Source organism: Scyliorhinus canicula, chromosome 9 (genome assembly GCF_902713615.1).
Source record: "Scyliorhinus canicula chromosome 9, sScyCan1.1, whole genome shotgun sequence".
In the NCBI taxonomy this organism is placed as follows: Eukaryota; Metazoa; Chordata; class Chondrichthyes; order Carcharhiniformes; family Scyliorhinidae; genus Scyliorhinus; species Scyliorhinus canicula.
Genome location: NC_052154.1, coordinates 166713046 through 166728394, shown reverse-complemented (window position 1 = coordinate 166728394; position 15349 = coordinate 166713046). Strand labels below are relative to the sequence as shown.

The following is a 15349-nucleotide window of genomic DNA, read 5'->3' as shown; positions in this document are numbered from 1 at the left end:
AGCCTTAGTAACTTGCTGCAGTGCATCTTGTAGATGGTACACAATGCTGCTCCTGTAATAATGGAGGCAGTAATTCAGCGTTCCAGAGCAATACTCTGGAACCTGGGTCAAATCTCACCATGATAAATGATGAAATTTGCATTCAATCAAAATCTGGAATTAAAAGTCTAATGATGACCATGAAACCATTGTTGATTGTCATAAAAACCCATCTGATTCACTAATGCCCTATAAGGAAAGAAAGCTGCCATCCTTACCTGGTCTGGCCTACATGTAATTCTAGATCCACAGCAATATGGTAGACTCTTAAATGCCCTCCAGATGGGCAATAGATGCTGGCCTAGCAAGTGACGCCCACACCCCATGATCGAATAAAAAACAAATTTAAGGTGGTGGATGGTGTTGAATGAGCTGCTTTGTTTTGGATGGTGCAAAGCTTTTTGAGAGTTGCTTGGGATATCCCCCACAATCCTGACTTGTGCGTTTTGATGGTGGATCTCTGCACGCCTGTTTGGTGCAGCCACACACACGCCACAGCCCCTGTTTGGCTAACCTCCACAGATGGGGCATTAGTGTTAGCCGCCCATGTGCCTGTGGGAGAGAGCAAACTATGCACCACCTCATAGAAGAATGTCCAATTCCTGGACTCAGTGGAGGGCTATCCGCACTGCACACAGCAGGGCCAGAAGAATTTGCATGGCTTGGGGACTTTGCATTTGCTAAATAAATAAAATGGACCAGCTTTGAGGATTCAGAAGGTGAGTTACTCGCAGCAGAATCCCCAGCCTCTGACCTGCTCTTGTAGTCACAAATTTATGTGGCTGCTCCAGTTAAATTCCCCAGGATGTTATTAGTCGGGATTCAGTGATGGCAATGCCATTGAATTTCAAGGGCAGAAGATTACTTAGCTCTTGTTGGAAATGGTCATTGATGGTTATGATCCATGCGCTGTTTACCAAACCAAATAATTGAACTTACCGTACGATCCCAATGAAAACCAATGGACAAGATTTCACTTTTTTGTAACTTTTACTTTAACAATCAAACCAGAATCAATGGAAATTAAACAAGTTACCAGGCAAATCAAAGCTAATATAAATTACACATTAGATAGCGGCGACAACAAAGATTTATATCTCAGATTTATCAGGCAATCTATTCAATATATATTGCACTACTTTCAGCCATAAGATCCTTCAAAACTTTGATATTCCTTGGGTAGAACTCCAGCTCCTTTTCTTCAAGAATTCAGCCACCTGTTCATCTGACAGCAGCTCCCAGTCAACTTGAGTTCTCTCGAAACAATCTTCAACAAAGTTGCACACTTCTCCAGAACCTTCTCCCATCAGTCTTGGTTACGTGAATCCACCAGAATTTTGTTTACAAAAGGGATGGGAGGAGTGCCCAGTTTATCTAGCCCCACTATTCCATTAGTTTAAAAGTTCAATTCACTCATCAAAATGACCAATTATTTACCTTCAATGCTGTTAGACCCAGAATAAAAAAGACTTTAACCAGGTTTTTTTTCAATAAACTGAATGATTGGTTTATTATAAAACAAAACTAATTTTTTAAAAACCGGTTGCAAGAACTGGTACACACACAATTGTACTCTAGAAGTATAACCATCTATCCTTTTTTTAAAATACTCCAGCATGCACACGCACACACAGAACAAACAGGTGGTGTTTCTACTACAATGGACTTTGGGCTATAGGTTTTATAAAAATAAAGGATAAAGCTCATAGGATTTTGATCTGGAGCTCCCTTGTGTGAAGGCACTGTTCATCTTTCGTGTATAATCCAGCATGAAAGGCGGTGGCAGCGGTCAGTGTCAACACCCTTCAAAAGAGGACAGTCACTCAGTGCCACAAGACGATAAATCGGGTGGCACGATAGCACAGTGGTTAGCACTGCTGCTTCGCAGCACCAGGATCCCAGCTTTGATTTCCCGGCTTGGGTCACTGTGCGGAGTCAGCATGTTCTCTCTGTGTCTGCATGGGTTTCCTCCGGATGCTCCGGTTTTCTCCCACATGTCCCAAAAGACGTGCTGTTAGGTAATTTGGACATCCTGAATTATCCCTCTGTGTACCCAAACAGACGCCGGAGTGTGGTGACTAGGGGCTTTTCACAGTAACTTCATTGCAGTGTTAAGCCTATTTGTGACAATAAAGATTATTATTAAATAATCTCCTTCATTCTACCAGGGTAAGTCACTCACAAGTTTTCCATATTTTAAAAGAACACAATAATTTTGAAAGATATTCTAAAATGCCTCCTTCCTTAAGAAGTGAAGAAAGAGCACAGGAAAGTATACACCATATACAAAGCAAAATTCAAACATGCAATCACTCAGTCATTCACTCCCTTACACGGAATCTGGTCAGCTTTTTATGACTCTCTGATTTCCAGATAATTTTATAAAATTACATTCTTGATAATGCATCAGCAATTAAATTATCCTTTCCAGCAAAATAAACAATAAGTCATAGGGCAGTATGAGCAAACTCCATCAGAACAGTCTGTCTTTCGGTGTCTTAAATCTTTCCACAACATTTACTAGTTTTTTTTACAGCCATGACGGGTATAGTCCTCAGAATGTTTAAGAGTCAGTAATAATCCCAGGGTTTCCTTTTCTATCATAGAGTATCTCTTTGGATGGCTATTTAATTATTTAGAAAATTACCCCACTGGCATCTCGATGCCCGATTCATTGTCTTGCGATAAGACCGCAGCTACCCCAAAGTCACTAGCATCAGTGCCTCCTTGATAGGTTTATTGAAATTAGGGGCAGCTAACACCTGCTCACTGGTTAGGATGGTCTTCAGCTTCTCAAAAGCTGCCTGGCATTCTCTTGACCACATCACCGTTGCTTTCTTTTTCATAAAGCCGTTAGTGGAGCAGCTGAAGCTAGGCACAAAAATAAAAGGGACATCCTTAAAAATCGCAAGATTTCCTGTTTAGTTTTAGGGACAGGAATTCCATCAAAGCACGTATTTCCATTGTTCTTGGCAACACTTGTACCTGCCCTACTATATGCCCTAAATCAGTTACTCACTCTTTTGCAAACTCACTCTTGGCAAGGTTTATTACTAGATCTGCCAACTATAATTGTTGAAATAGGGCTTCCAATTGTTTTACATGATCTTTCCACGTTTTGCTGCAAATCAATACATCATCGGAGTAAACTACACAATTAGGAGTGCAGTTACAACTTGATTCATTGGACCTTGGAAAGAGGCTGGAGCAATTTTTAGCCCGAATGGCATCGCTTGGCATTGGTATAGCCCAGACAGTGTGACAAAAGCCGATATCTCCTTAGCTCGCAACGTTAAAGGTACTTAGCAGTATCCTTTCAATAATTCTATCTTAGTGAGGAATGTGACACTGCCAACCATGTTGATATAATCTTCTAAACGAGGGCTTGGGTAGGAACCCATTTTTGTTACTGCATTAATCTTTCTGTAATCTATGCGGAAACTGGTTGACCCATCAGGTTAAGGCACTAACCCTACTGAAGAACTCCAACTGCTTTGACTAGGTTCAATTAGGTGATTTCCTAACATTTATTGAATTTCTGCCTTCAACTTAGCTTGTTTAGCTGGACTTAAACAATAAGAATGTTGTGTTGTAGGCAGAGTTCATTACATCACATCATGCATGGCTAAAGTTCTACACTCTGACTTATCCTTACAGATCCCTTTAAATTCTGTAAGTAACCTCACTAGATCTTCTCCTTGTTCTGCCTCTAATTATGAAAATATGGCATCTAGCTGTCCCAATTATTTCAGTGTTAGGTAACTGGATCGTAGGAGGTTCAATTTGGGAACCTTCTGCCTCTTGCATTCTCCACTGTGCTTACCATCTGACACACCTGCTTATCTTTTTCCCTTTGATAGTATTGTTTTAACAATTTGATATGACATAGCTGATTCTTTTTCCTGCAATCTAGGGTATTTTATCAGACAATTTACTTTACCCAACCCTCTTAATTGTATGGACCATTGAGCTGTGCTTTCAGAGATTCACCCTGTGAAGACAATAGCACTTCAATCCCTGGTTGTAATGTCAGCTTCATAGCTTGCCTATTTGCCCTTCATCTTTGTTTGAGAAACTTCAAGATGTTCTTGAGCTACTTTGCAGTCTCCCCTCAGCCGTTCCTGGAACATGGAAACATAATCCAACAGAGGATTCATCCCTCTGTCCTAAAAAGTTGTCTTTGATTAATTTCAGAGAACCTAACTCATGTCCATATTTTAATTCAAAAGGACTAAAACCTGTAAATTAATTTGATTAATCGCCAGTAGCAAACAAAAGAAAGTCCAGCTCTTTGTCTCAATCATGGGGGTGTTCATGACCAAACGCTTTAATCATTATTTTGAGAGTTTGCTGGTATTTCTCTAAATTCCCCTATGTCTATGGATGATATGCTATGGAATTTGTTTATACTCAAACTACTTATTGTGTTTTGAAACATTTTGGACATAAAAACTGGAACCTTGATCCGAATGATCTCTATCGATAATCCATATAAAGTAAACTTATCTACCACTACCATAGTAATTGTTCTTAAAGGGGTGGCCTCTGGAAATTGAGTCATTAGATCCATAATGGTAAGGATAAACTGATGTTCTACTTTCGTTTTTGGTAGTGGTCCCAGACTGTCTTCTAACACCCAACAAAATGGGTTCTCAGAACCTGGCACGGGAATTAAGGGTGCCGACTTGATGCTAGGTTGTGGTACATATGGCACGTTTTACCAAACAGCACCACCTCCTTGTGAAGACCTGACCACTAAAAATGTTGTCTTATCCACTCTTGTTTTTTCCGTATCCCTACATGTCCTGCCATAGGAATATTGTGGGTTATCGTGGGTTATCCATTATATCTCTATGATATTTGGGTGGTACACTACCAGATTAACAACCGGCCACTCCTGATCTGCAGGTCTGTGAGGAGGTCTCCATTTTCTCATTTTTAATATAAATTACATTTTGGAACTTTTTCCGCTTCAGCTTTCAGTTTGGGCTGATTATGCTATCTTACTTAACTCTGAATCAGCTTGTTGAGCCTCAACCAGAGAAGATTTACTAAACATCTCTTTTGGCTTATCTTAAGAAAGTTTCAGCTGGCTGAATGTGGTATCACATTGACATCCAATTATGAACTTTGCTTAATTATCTTCAGGTCATCGCACACAAGGGAAAAATTCCTGGAACTTTTTCCTCTACATGCTCCGTCTCTTTAATCTCACTTGGGCTTTCTATAATTATGGGGAAAGCTACTACCTTCGCTCTGGCTAAATAATTTCCCAGGAATAAGCCAACTCTCTCTACAGATAACCTCTGAGCAACGCCTACCATCACTGTCCAAGACATTAGGTTACACTCCCAAGTGCATGCAGTACAAAGGTATCACTATATACTCCACATTAATACCATTTATTCAAACTTGGCTTTTGATGTACTGTGGCATAAAAGTCATTCCTTTCCCCAGAAAAAAGTGTTTGAGTGGACCCCTATCTCTTAATAGCTGTCTCATTTAAGAGATAAGGGGTTACCTTTCCTCTCGATAAGAATTCCTGAAAACTCTCATGTATCATTTTTGTCTCCCTTGAGCTCACAGCAGTGTTCACAATCTGTTTCAAGCTGTAGTTAATGCTCCAAATTGATCTGTTATATTTTCAGACAGGGCTCCCTTTCCTGAATCGCCCCTATGTATCCCACTAAGTCCCATGGGTTACCCGAACAACTTCCAGCAGTCTGCATGAAAGCGTCCACTTTCCTACAATGAAAACACTCCAGCCTTCGATTATCACTTCCTCCCTCAGTGCTTTCCTTATGGTCTGAAGGGCAATCCCGAGGACATTCCCATCTGTCCCTTCTCTTCCCTGGCTACTTGCCTTCCTTTCACATTCCCACCTATGTTTCTTGGGTTTGTGGGGGTGACGGAAAAAAGAATTTAGATTTATGGACCAGTTGATAATCTTTATTGTCACAATTAGGTTTACATTAACACTGCAATGAAGTTACTGTGACAAGTAATCATCAGCCATCTCTACTCTCTGCCTAACTGTTGCAGCCATCTGGTTTTTGACATGGGTTCTAATTATTGGAGGAAGTACATTTTTTAATTCTTCCAAGAGAATTATTTCCCAAATGCTTCATGCATTGTACCTTTAATGCCTGTATCTAATGGTCAAAATTATTTTGCTTTACCTTGTCAAATTCAATATAGCTATGGCCAGGCTATTTCCTTACATTTTGAAATTTCTACCAGTATGCTTCAGGAACCAGCTCATGAGCTCTAAGAATATCCTTTTCTGCTGCATCATACTCCACAGAAGCCTCTTCTGAAAAGGATGCTTAAACATCATGAGTTCACCCACCAACCTACTCTATAGGAATAAAGACCAATTTTATTTTGGCCTCTACATCAGATCCTGCCTCTGCTTTTGAGACCTGTTTTTTAAATTCCAGCCTTTTAAGCTGGTATTCCCTTTCTCATTCCTTCTATCTCTCTCTGTCTCCTTTGCCTCTCTTTCTCTAGCCTTCTTCCTTTCCTCCCTTGCCACTTTCCCTCTCTGGAGTTTATGTTGAACCTTTTAATTTCCATATCTTTCGCTCTTTTGCTTTTCTTTCTAATTCCAAGATTTTTCAGTTCCTTTTTCTTTTTCAAGTTTAAGTTTCTCCATTTCTTTTTCATGTTCTAGTTGCTTAATTTGAACTGAATCCTAGCTAACTCAATTAACCAATGGGCTGAAGGGCCTCTTTCCGTGCTGTAAAATTCTATGACTCTACAACTCACGCCCTGGAGAATATGGCCTTTCTTGTATCCCTTGCAATTTCAAATGCTGCGCTATTACCTCAACTAGGTTTGCGTTACTCGTTCCTGTGGTTAATTGGAACTACCTGCTGGACATTCCCGAAAGAACATTAGTGAACATATAACATGATCATTAACAGAAAAAGCTTAAGCGAATATTGTCACGACACCCTGGGCTAGGGCATGGTCAATTCAAGCCTCACTTGATCCAGAGTCGCAACACAGGTGAAATTAAATTTTATTTAAAATACTCGAGTTCCATGGTTGAGCCCATAGCCACCGGGGTTGTAACTTTAAAAAACAAGTAACCCTTTATTAAGTGCAGTATTATGATTAAACGGGCAGAAAATATAACTGTCCATTTATTACCCTCTTCCCAACCCCCAATAACTCGCCCCACTCTCTACACAGGCATCCTCTTAGAGGGATGAAACCTCATTACAAGGTTGTTTCATCTCGAGGTATACAACACAAAATACCCATCCATTCACCCTTCCTTTCCCACGACAAAAGTTCCCCCAATCTTGCATCTGCCACTTACCATCGCTTAAACTTGTGACAATGCATCTGCAATAATATTGTCCTTTCCAGGAATTTGCACAATTTTTATGTTGAAAGTTTGCAGTAATAAACTCCAATGAACAATCTTGCGTTCCCAGTTTTAAATTTTACCACAAACGGAAGAGGACTACAGTCAGTTTAGATTAGGCTTTGTTTATGTCATGCCAGACATAAACTCCAAAATGCTGAAGGGATAGTAGCAATGCTAAGGCTTCCTTCTCAATGGCGGAGTACTTTCTTTGGCACAGACTTAGCTTGTTTGAAAACTATCCCACCTGCCTCTCTATTCTTGACTCGACACACTGTAATACCACTGCTCCCACCCCAGGTCACCATTTTAAAGGGTTTTAAACAATCTGGGGCGGTCAACATTGGTTTGTTTACCAATGCAGCCCTCAATTTCTCAAGCTCTGTTTAGCATTCTGCAATACATTAATCAAAGGTACCAGTATGGCACTAAAGTTAGGCACATATTTTTTATAGAACCCACACGTGCCTAGGAACCTCATAATCTCCCGTTTTGTTTTGAGAATGGGGAAATGTAGTGATGCTCTAACCATGGCTGTTCTGGGTACCACTCGTCCCTGTTGCACAACGTGCCCAAGGTAGGTCACATTTGCTTTGGCAAACTTGCTTTTGGCCAAATTGATGACTAAATCGGCCAACTGCAATTGTTTAAATAACTCCTCCAATTGTTCTACATGCTCCTTCCATGTGTTACTGTAAATTACCATGCAGTCCAAATAGACCACGCAGTTGGGAACCATGGCCACTGGTTGATGTATGAGTTGTTGAAATGTAGCTGGTGCATTTTTATATCTGAACAGCATCACTTTACAGTGATACATACCCTTGGAGTCACAAAGACAGCTATCTCTTTAGCCCTGCCGACACCCCTTTAACAAATCGATTTTTGAAAGGCATCGATATAGTCCCCTACCTGCGAATCAGATATAAATACATTTTGGTGATGGCATTGACCTTCCAGTCACCTATACAGAACCATGTTGTCCCTTCTGGCTTGGGTACAAACACGACCAACGAACTCCAGCTACTCTTTCTCGGCTCAATTAAATGATTCTGCAACATGTATTGGTTTTCCGCTTCTATCTGAGCAAGTTTCTGAGGGTTCAGTTGGTATGGATGCTGTTTTATTGCAGTTGGAGTCATCTACATCTACATTAGGTTCAGTTAATGTTGTGCACCCTGGTGTGTGCCTACAAATCTTCTTGTACTTTTGCAGTAGCCTAATTATATATTTTTGTTCTTCTAAGTATTCAAATTCAGTATCTAACGGTTGTAGTATTACAATATTTGCTAGTCGTACAGCAGCATGGTTGCTCTGTGACCTCTTCCCCTATCTCACTCTTATAATCTATGTCCTCTTCCGTTCCACTACTACCTGACACACTGGTTTCTTCCTATCGTCTTCCTTACGATAATTTTTCAACATATTTACGTGGCATAATAGGTCCCCCTTCCTATGGAATGGGGTATCTATCAGGTAAGTCACCTTACTCACCCTCCTTATAGGGGCTGCTGAATTTAGCTTTGAGGATTGCCCTCAAAAGGCAACAATACTAGTACCTCATCTCCAGTTTGGAATGTTCTGGACCTGGAATGTTTGCCCACAATTTATTCTTGCTGCCGAAACATTTAAGTGCTCTTGTACTTAACAATCAAGACAAAATACACATGCATAGAATCATAGAATTTACAGTGCAGAAGGAGGCTATTCGGCCCATCGAGTCTGCAGCGGCCCTTGGAAAGAGCACCCTACTTAAGCCCACGCTTCCACCCTATCTCTGTAACCCAGTAACCCCACCTAACCTTTTGGACATTAAGGGACAATTTAGCATGGCTAATCAACCTAGCCTGCACATCTTTGTGACTGTGGGAGGAAACTGGAGCACCCGGAGGAAACCCACACAGACACGGGGAGAAAGTGAAATCTCCACACACAAATCATCCAAGGCCGGAATTGAACCCGGGACCCTGGTGCTGTGAGGCAGCAGTGCTAACCATTGTGCCCCCATGCCACATAACCATTCAGATATGAATATTGAGATCTGATGCCCAACAATCATATCCATTATTCTTTATTTACTGATCAAAAATGCATTGAACTAAATCTGGATTTCTTCTGCACTGGAGTGATTCTATGATCCCCTATTAGCCACGTCTGGCTAGTGATTAACATATTGGACAACACCGCTATAGATGGCAAAGCTTTGACTTTGAGCAAGCTAAAGCAGTTGTATTGTTGACATTATTTCTGCCCAAAGTGTGCAGAAGGCCTGGAGTCTGATGACCTTCCTGGTCTATCTTTTCTCACTAACACCACACCATTAGAAAACACACTTGAAGGAGTTTATCAGCAATCTTATTTTAAGAAGTTCTTTTTGAAAATTATCCAAAAGTTCTGCAACAAAAAAAATTGTTTTTGGTAAGATTCGTAAATACGAAAAAAGTGTCAAACAAAAACTAGACTGGCTTAAAAGGGCACTGTAAACATTTCGGCAATAAAAGTACCAATTTTGAGAGCAGCTTCCCCACTTTCATTCCAAAATGGAAACGCACATGAAAAAAAAAGCAACCCGGCATGAATCCTGACAAATTCTAATAGGTCTTAGTTGAAATATTTATGCATTTTATTTCAGGACCTACTGAGGCTAGAAGACAAATGAAATTCAGTAGAGTACTGAATTGCAGTCCAAGATAAAATTGACATGAAATGAAATGAAAATCGCTTATTGTCACGAGTAGGCTTCAATGAAGTTACTGTGAAAAGCCCCTAGTCGCCACATTCCGGCACCTGTCCGGGGAGGCTGGTACAGGAATCGAACCGTGCTGCTGGCCTGCTTGGTCTGCTTTGAAAGCCAGCGATTTAGCCTGGTGAGCTAAACCAGCCATTGTGCCTGCTCTTCCAATTCAGCACTCCCTGTGCACTGGTTTCACAGCTGCTCCCCAGCACATGGGGGCCACTGAAAACAACGTAATATTCTGAGGCAAAGGGAGTTTGTATGAAAATATTATTTATGTTTAATTTAAGACCAAAGTAAAATGATTCAATGGCCTGCTTGGGGTTTTATACAAACAACACATATAATAGAACATAGAACAGTACAGCACAGAACAGGCCCTTCGGCCCTCGATGTTGTGCCGAGCCATGATCACCCTACTCAAACCCACGTATCCACCCTATACCCGTAACCCAACAACCCCCCCTTAACCTTACTTTTTAGGACACTACGGGCAATTTAGCATGGCCAATCCAACTAACCCGCACATCTTTGGACTGTGGGAGGAAACCGGAGCACCCGGAGGAAACCCACGCACACAGGGGGAGGACGTGCAGACTCCGCACAGACAGTGACCCAAGCCGGAATCGAACCTGGGACCCTGAAGCTGTGAAGCATTTATGCTAACCACCATGGTACCGTGCTGCCCATATAATCATGTGGGATTGCTCATTTGAAGTGGCATGAATACATTTCCTGCCTGTTAGCATAATGTTTTCCCATTCAAAGGCATACTTTTAACGTGTTTCATAAATACAAATGATTTAAAGAATGAATATCCTGTTAGCGAGATAATGGGCACGATCCAATGGAAAAGTTTCAAAGTGTGATTTCGGACGCGTTTGGCGGGGTGCATCGCGACAACTGCAGTGTCGAGTTGGAGACCGTTATTCAGTGGCACTTAGCCATTTTTTGGGCCTTGGAGAATTTTTCACCGGTCGAGGCCACACTTTGAAATTTTTCTGGCACTGAGGAGCTGAAATCGCCGGCGAGACCGACACCTCGGAGATCGGGGCCCCATTTTGAAAGGCTGCAGCGATCGCCACACCCCCGCCCTTTCAGGTCCCCCTCTTTCAGGACCCTCCTCACCCCCCAAACCTTCTGTGGCCATTTCATACTCCCCTCACACGCTCTTTCATGGACATGGTCCCCCTCAGGCCTCAACCCTTGTCAGTGCCACCTGGCAGTGCCCTTAGTGCAAATGTGGCACTGCCAGGAGTGCTAGAGTACTACCTGTCCTGTCCTTGACCATTAGGTGGGCTCTAATGGCCTTGGAGACTCCTTGAGTTGCCATCACGCCTTGTCCCCGCTTGTGGAAACATGTACTAATCTATACATGGCTGAGGCCTCACCGGCGTGACCATTGACTCCCAGACGGCGGGTGAATGCACGTTGGATATTTAAATGAGCCTAATTGCTCATTTAAATATCTTTATCTGGATCACGGCCAGCGAGGGTGTTATCTAGAACACACCAGGCATTGTGAGTTGGGTGACTTGCAATTGGACCGGCGCCTGGCACGAACCCCGATTTGGGGCTCTCTCAGGATCCACCCGTCGCACGCAGTTCTGCGCTGGGTGCAGTGCGGTCACTGAATCGCACCCAATGTGTTCCTTATCTTTTTTTTCATCTTGTATCATTTTTATGAAAGGAAGGAAGAATTTTTCATTTTTGGACATTTTTACCATCATGCTGCACCAAGTCCATTTTAATTAAATAGACGTGGAGAGATTTCCCCTCACACCTCCCAACAATATGACTTGACTCCCAACCACAGAAGGCAATCCTCCAAGTGTGCCAGGGTGATATTTTCATTTATCAAACCAACTATCCTTAAGGTGGCTGAGCGGTGCTGCTAATGAGTACCAAATTATGGACAATTTTATGACAACAACTCGGAACTGTTACTTACCAGGAACGTAAATTCTTCTTCACCAGGAATGCAAGATGATTTGGGAAACTAAAATCCGTTTCTGCAATAACTAGAAATAGAGACAGTGCTACACTAATAGCCTTTGGGATGAAAGCCATGTTTATTCAGAAATAAGATTAATAGTAACACCAATTAAATAATTATCAGATTTTAGCTGGTACATAATTACTGTAGATCAGATTCTATTTCCGATCAATAAATGGTAATTCTCCTTTCACTGCTGCCTACCATATTTTCAGCAATTTGAACCACACAACTTTATGAAAAGTTGGAATGTGGTTTTGCATGTTTAGTACAATAGCAAAAATGAAACTGGGGGATATAAGATACCAGTCACAATTGTATAGTTTTCTTTATTTTGATGAGGTTGATTTAGATTAATAAATACTATTTACATTGAAAACTATGTCTTGCAGTGATGGATCTGCCAATCAAATTAGATTTCACAGGTATCAGGATGATCCCCCCCAAACACCAGGGAAGAAATTCATACACCTTGAAGATGGAGCCAAACTGCAAACCTTGCTTGCAAGACATCCTGATTAGATCATTGTGAAGACAAGAAATGGAACTATAAGAAATTATAGTATTGTGATCATGCTAACTTCCAACACTTGTATGGACTCCATCCCCCAACACTTGTGAAGCAATTCATTTAAACAAAAGTCATATAAACTTCCACTTGTTTCTCTACTTAAACAGGAGTTAGATGACTCTTTATATTGACACCTACATATTGTGGATTTGCTCGAGACTAACTTTGCATACCAAGCTGTAGAGAGTATAGCTTTCCAGTAGGAATAACAAGGAATCTATTCTAGGATTTGGGAATAAAACCAGGAAATGCTTGAAATACTCAACAGGTCTGGCAGCATCTGTGGAGAGAGAAACATGTTTCAAGTTGAATCTGATTTCTTCTGAACTCCTCTTCATTTTAGGATCCAAAACAGCAATTGTTCGAATAAAAACGTATGTGTAGATTTTTGTGGCCTGAAACGAGACAGAGTCCTGATCTGTCATAGAATATGAACGTTTTTAATGTTCTGAGAGATCCTTAAATGTTTGCGTCACAGAGAGGGGCTTTTTGTACCTTTTTCTCTTTCCCTATAGTTGCTGCCAAACATGATGAGTTTTTCTAGTGCTGTTTCAGATTCTAGCATTCACAGTATTTTGCTTATTTTAGGGACTATTTGTGTTGTGTTTCTGCGGAATCTTTGCTACACCAATCCAAAAATGAATTTATCATTAGCTCTTTGCTGTTTTACTCCATGTCCTTATTTCTAAAAGCTTAAATACTATTGGACTTGAAACAAAAATCCTTTTATGCACCTGCACTCAAACCTTTTTAAGGAATTTCTATTTGAAGCCCGAGGGATCTCTGCTAATCCACTGCATTTTTACATTGAATGTAAACTCCTATGCCTTATTTTTCTTCCAAAATGTATTGTCTCACACAATATCAAGTGACTAATGCATAGCAAGCAACTAAATTAATTATTTTCTCTGCTTATGGAAGAGACAAAAAGTATGCACCCGGAGACAGTTGAATTTTCACGGGACAAAGGAATTAGAAATTTCAGCTCAGGTGATTGCTGATAGGCTAAGGAAGACAAGGTATCTGGCCCTCTATACAAGGGTGTTTAACATTCCGAACAAAATTAGTCACATCCTTGCCTTTATCTTTAGAGAATCATATCAGCGGGAGCTAATATGACACATGTTTTTAATAAGGCGACCCAGGTGATTACAGACTAGTGCTCTCTGTTAAAGCAAAGTCTTAGAAAGAATATGTGAAATTAAATACTGAGATGAATATTGTACTGCAAGAGGACGTTTGTGTGGAGTTTGATTTATTATTCACTGAAGTTTGTGGAGAATGTGATAGACCTTGTTGACAGAAGACAGTCTGTTGATGCAACGTATTCTCACAAGCACCCAGTGGGAGCTTGTCAGAAAAGTATAGTGATAGTCATGGAGATTTTAATCTGCATGCAGACTGGAAAATTCAGATGGGCAAAGAGAGTGTAGATGAAGAGTTCATAAAATGTTTTTGGGATAGTTTCCCAGAACAGCTTGTTCTGGAGCCAAATAGAGAGCAGGCCATACTACACCTGGTATTGTGCAACGAGGTACGATTAATTGATAATCTCACTGTGAAGGCACCCCTAGATAGAAACGATCATAATAGGATTGAAGTTTACACTCAGTTTGAGGGAGAGAAGAGTGGATCCAAGACTAGTATTTTAAACTTAAATAAGGGCAGTTATGAGCGCATGAAAGCCGTGTTAGCTAATTAAGGAAAATGCGGTTAAGGGATAAGTCAAAAGAGACTCAGTGGCAGACTTTTAAGGGACACTTGAGAATACACAGAATAGGTACATTCCAATGAGAAAGATAAATTCTAAAGGGAGGACCCACCATTCGTGGTTAAAGGTTTGAAGACCAAACTTTAAGAAAAATTAGGGTATGAGAGAGGAGCTAGCGATAAATATAAAGACCGATAGAAAGAGTTTATATAGATATTTGAAGAGTTAACAAAGTGAGCGTTGGTCCCATCAAAGGTGAGTCTGCAGAATTAATAATGGAAAATAGGGAGATGGCAGATGAACTGAACATGTATTTTATATTGATCTTCAGTAAAGAGGATACAAGTAACTGCCCAGAAACAGTTGTAAATCAAGAATTGAAAGAGTGGAAGAAACTCAAGAACATTACAATCACCAGGGAAGTGGTACTGAGCAATTTGTTGGGTCTGCATGCTGACAAATCCCTGGGTCCTGATAGACTTTATCTTAGGGTGTTGAAAGAATAGGCTATTGTGACAGTTGATAAGCTGGTTTTAATTTTCCAAAATTTCCTGGGGCTGGTTTAGCACAGTGGGCTAAATAGCTGGCTTGCAAAGCAGAACAAGACCAGCAGCGCGGGTTCAATTCTTGTACCGGCCTCCCTGAACACACGCCGGAATGTGGCGACTAGAGGCTTTTCACAGTAACTTTATTGACGCCTACTTGTGACAATAAGCGATTATTATTATTATAATATTGGTAAATAGCAAATGTAACTCCTTTATTCAAAAAGGGTGGGGGACAGACATCAGGAAACTACAGGCCAGTTAGCTTAACATCTGTCACAAGGAAAATGTTGGAAGCAGTTAATAAAGTTGTTATGGCAGGACACTGAGGAAAAATTCAAGGCAATCAGGTAAAGTCAACATGGTTTTTTGAAAGGG

At 40.9% G+C, this 15349-nt stretch overlaps 1 protein-coding gene across 9 annotated transcripts in view; it reads left to right on the top strand.

Annotated features, from left to right (window-relative positions):
- Positions 1-15349, top strand: part of stk33 (serine/threonine kinase 33) — a 243418-nt gene that overhangs the window by 216686 nt on the left and 11383 nt on the right. Inside the window, exon 15 of one of the 9 annotated variants that reach the window (XM_038808130.1) lies at positions 12537-12819. The exons of the other annotated variants lie outside the window; for them this stretch is intronic. Coding sequence (XP_038664058.1) covers positions 12537-12539 — 3 coding nt within the window. The 3' untranslated portion in view covers positions 12540-12819. Of the gene's footprint in view, positions 1-12536; positions 12820-15349 lie in introns of those variants that run through there. 9 annotated transcript variants of the gene reach the window in all.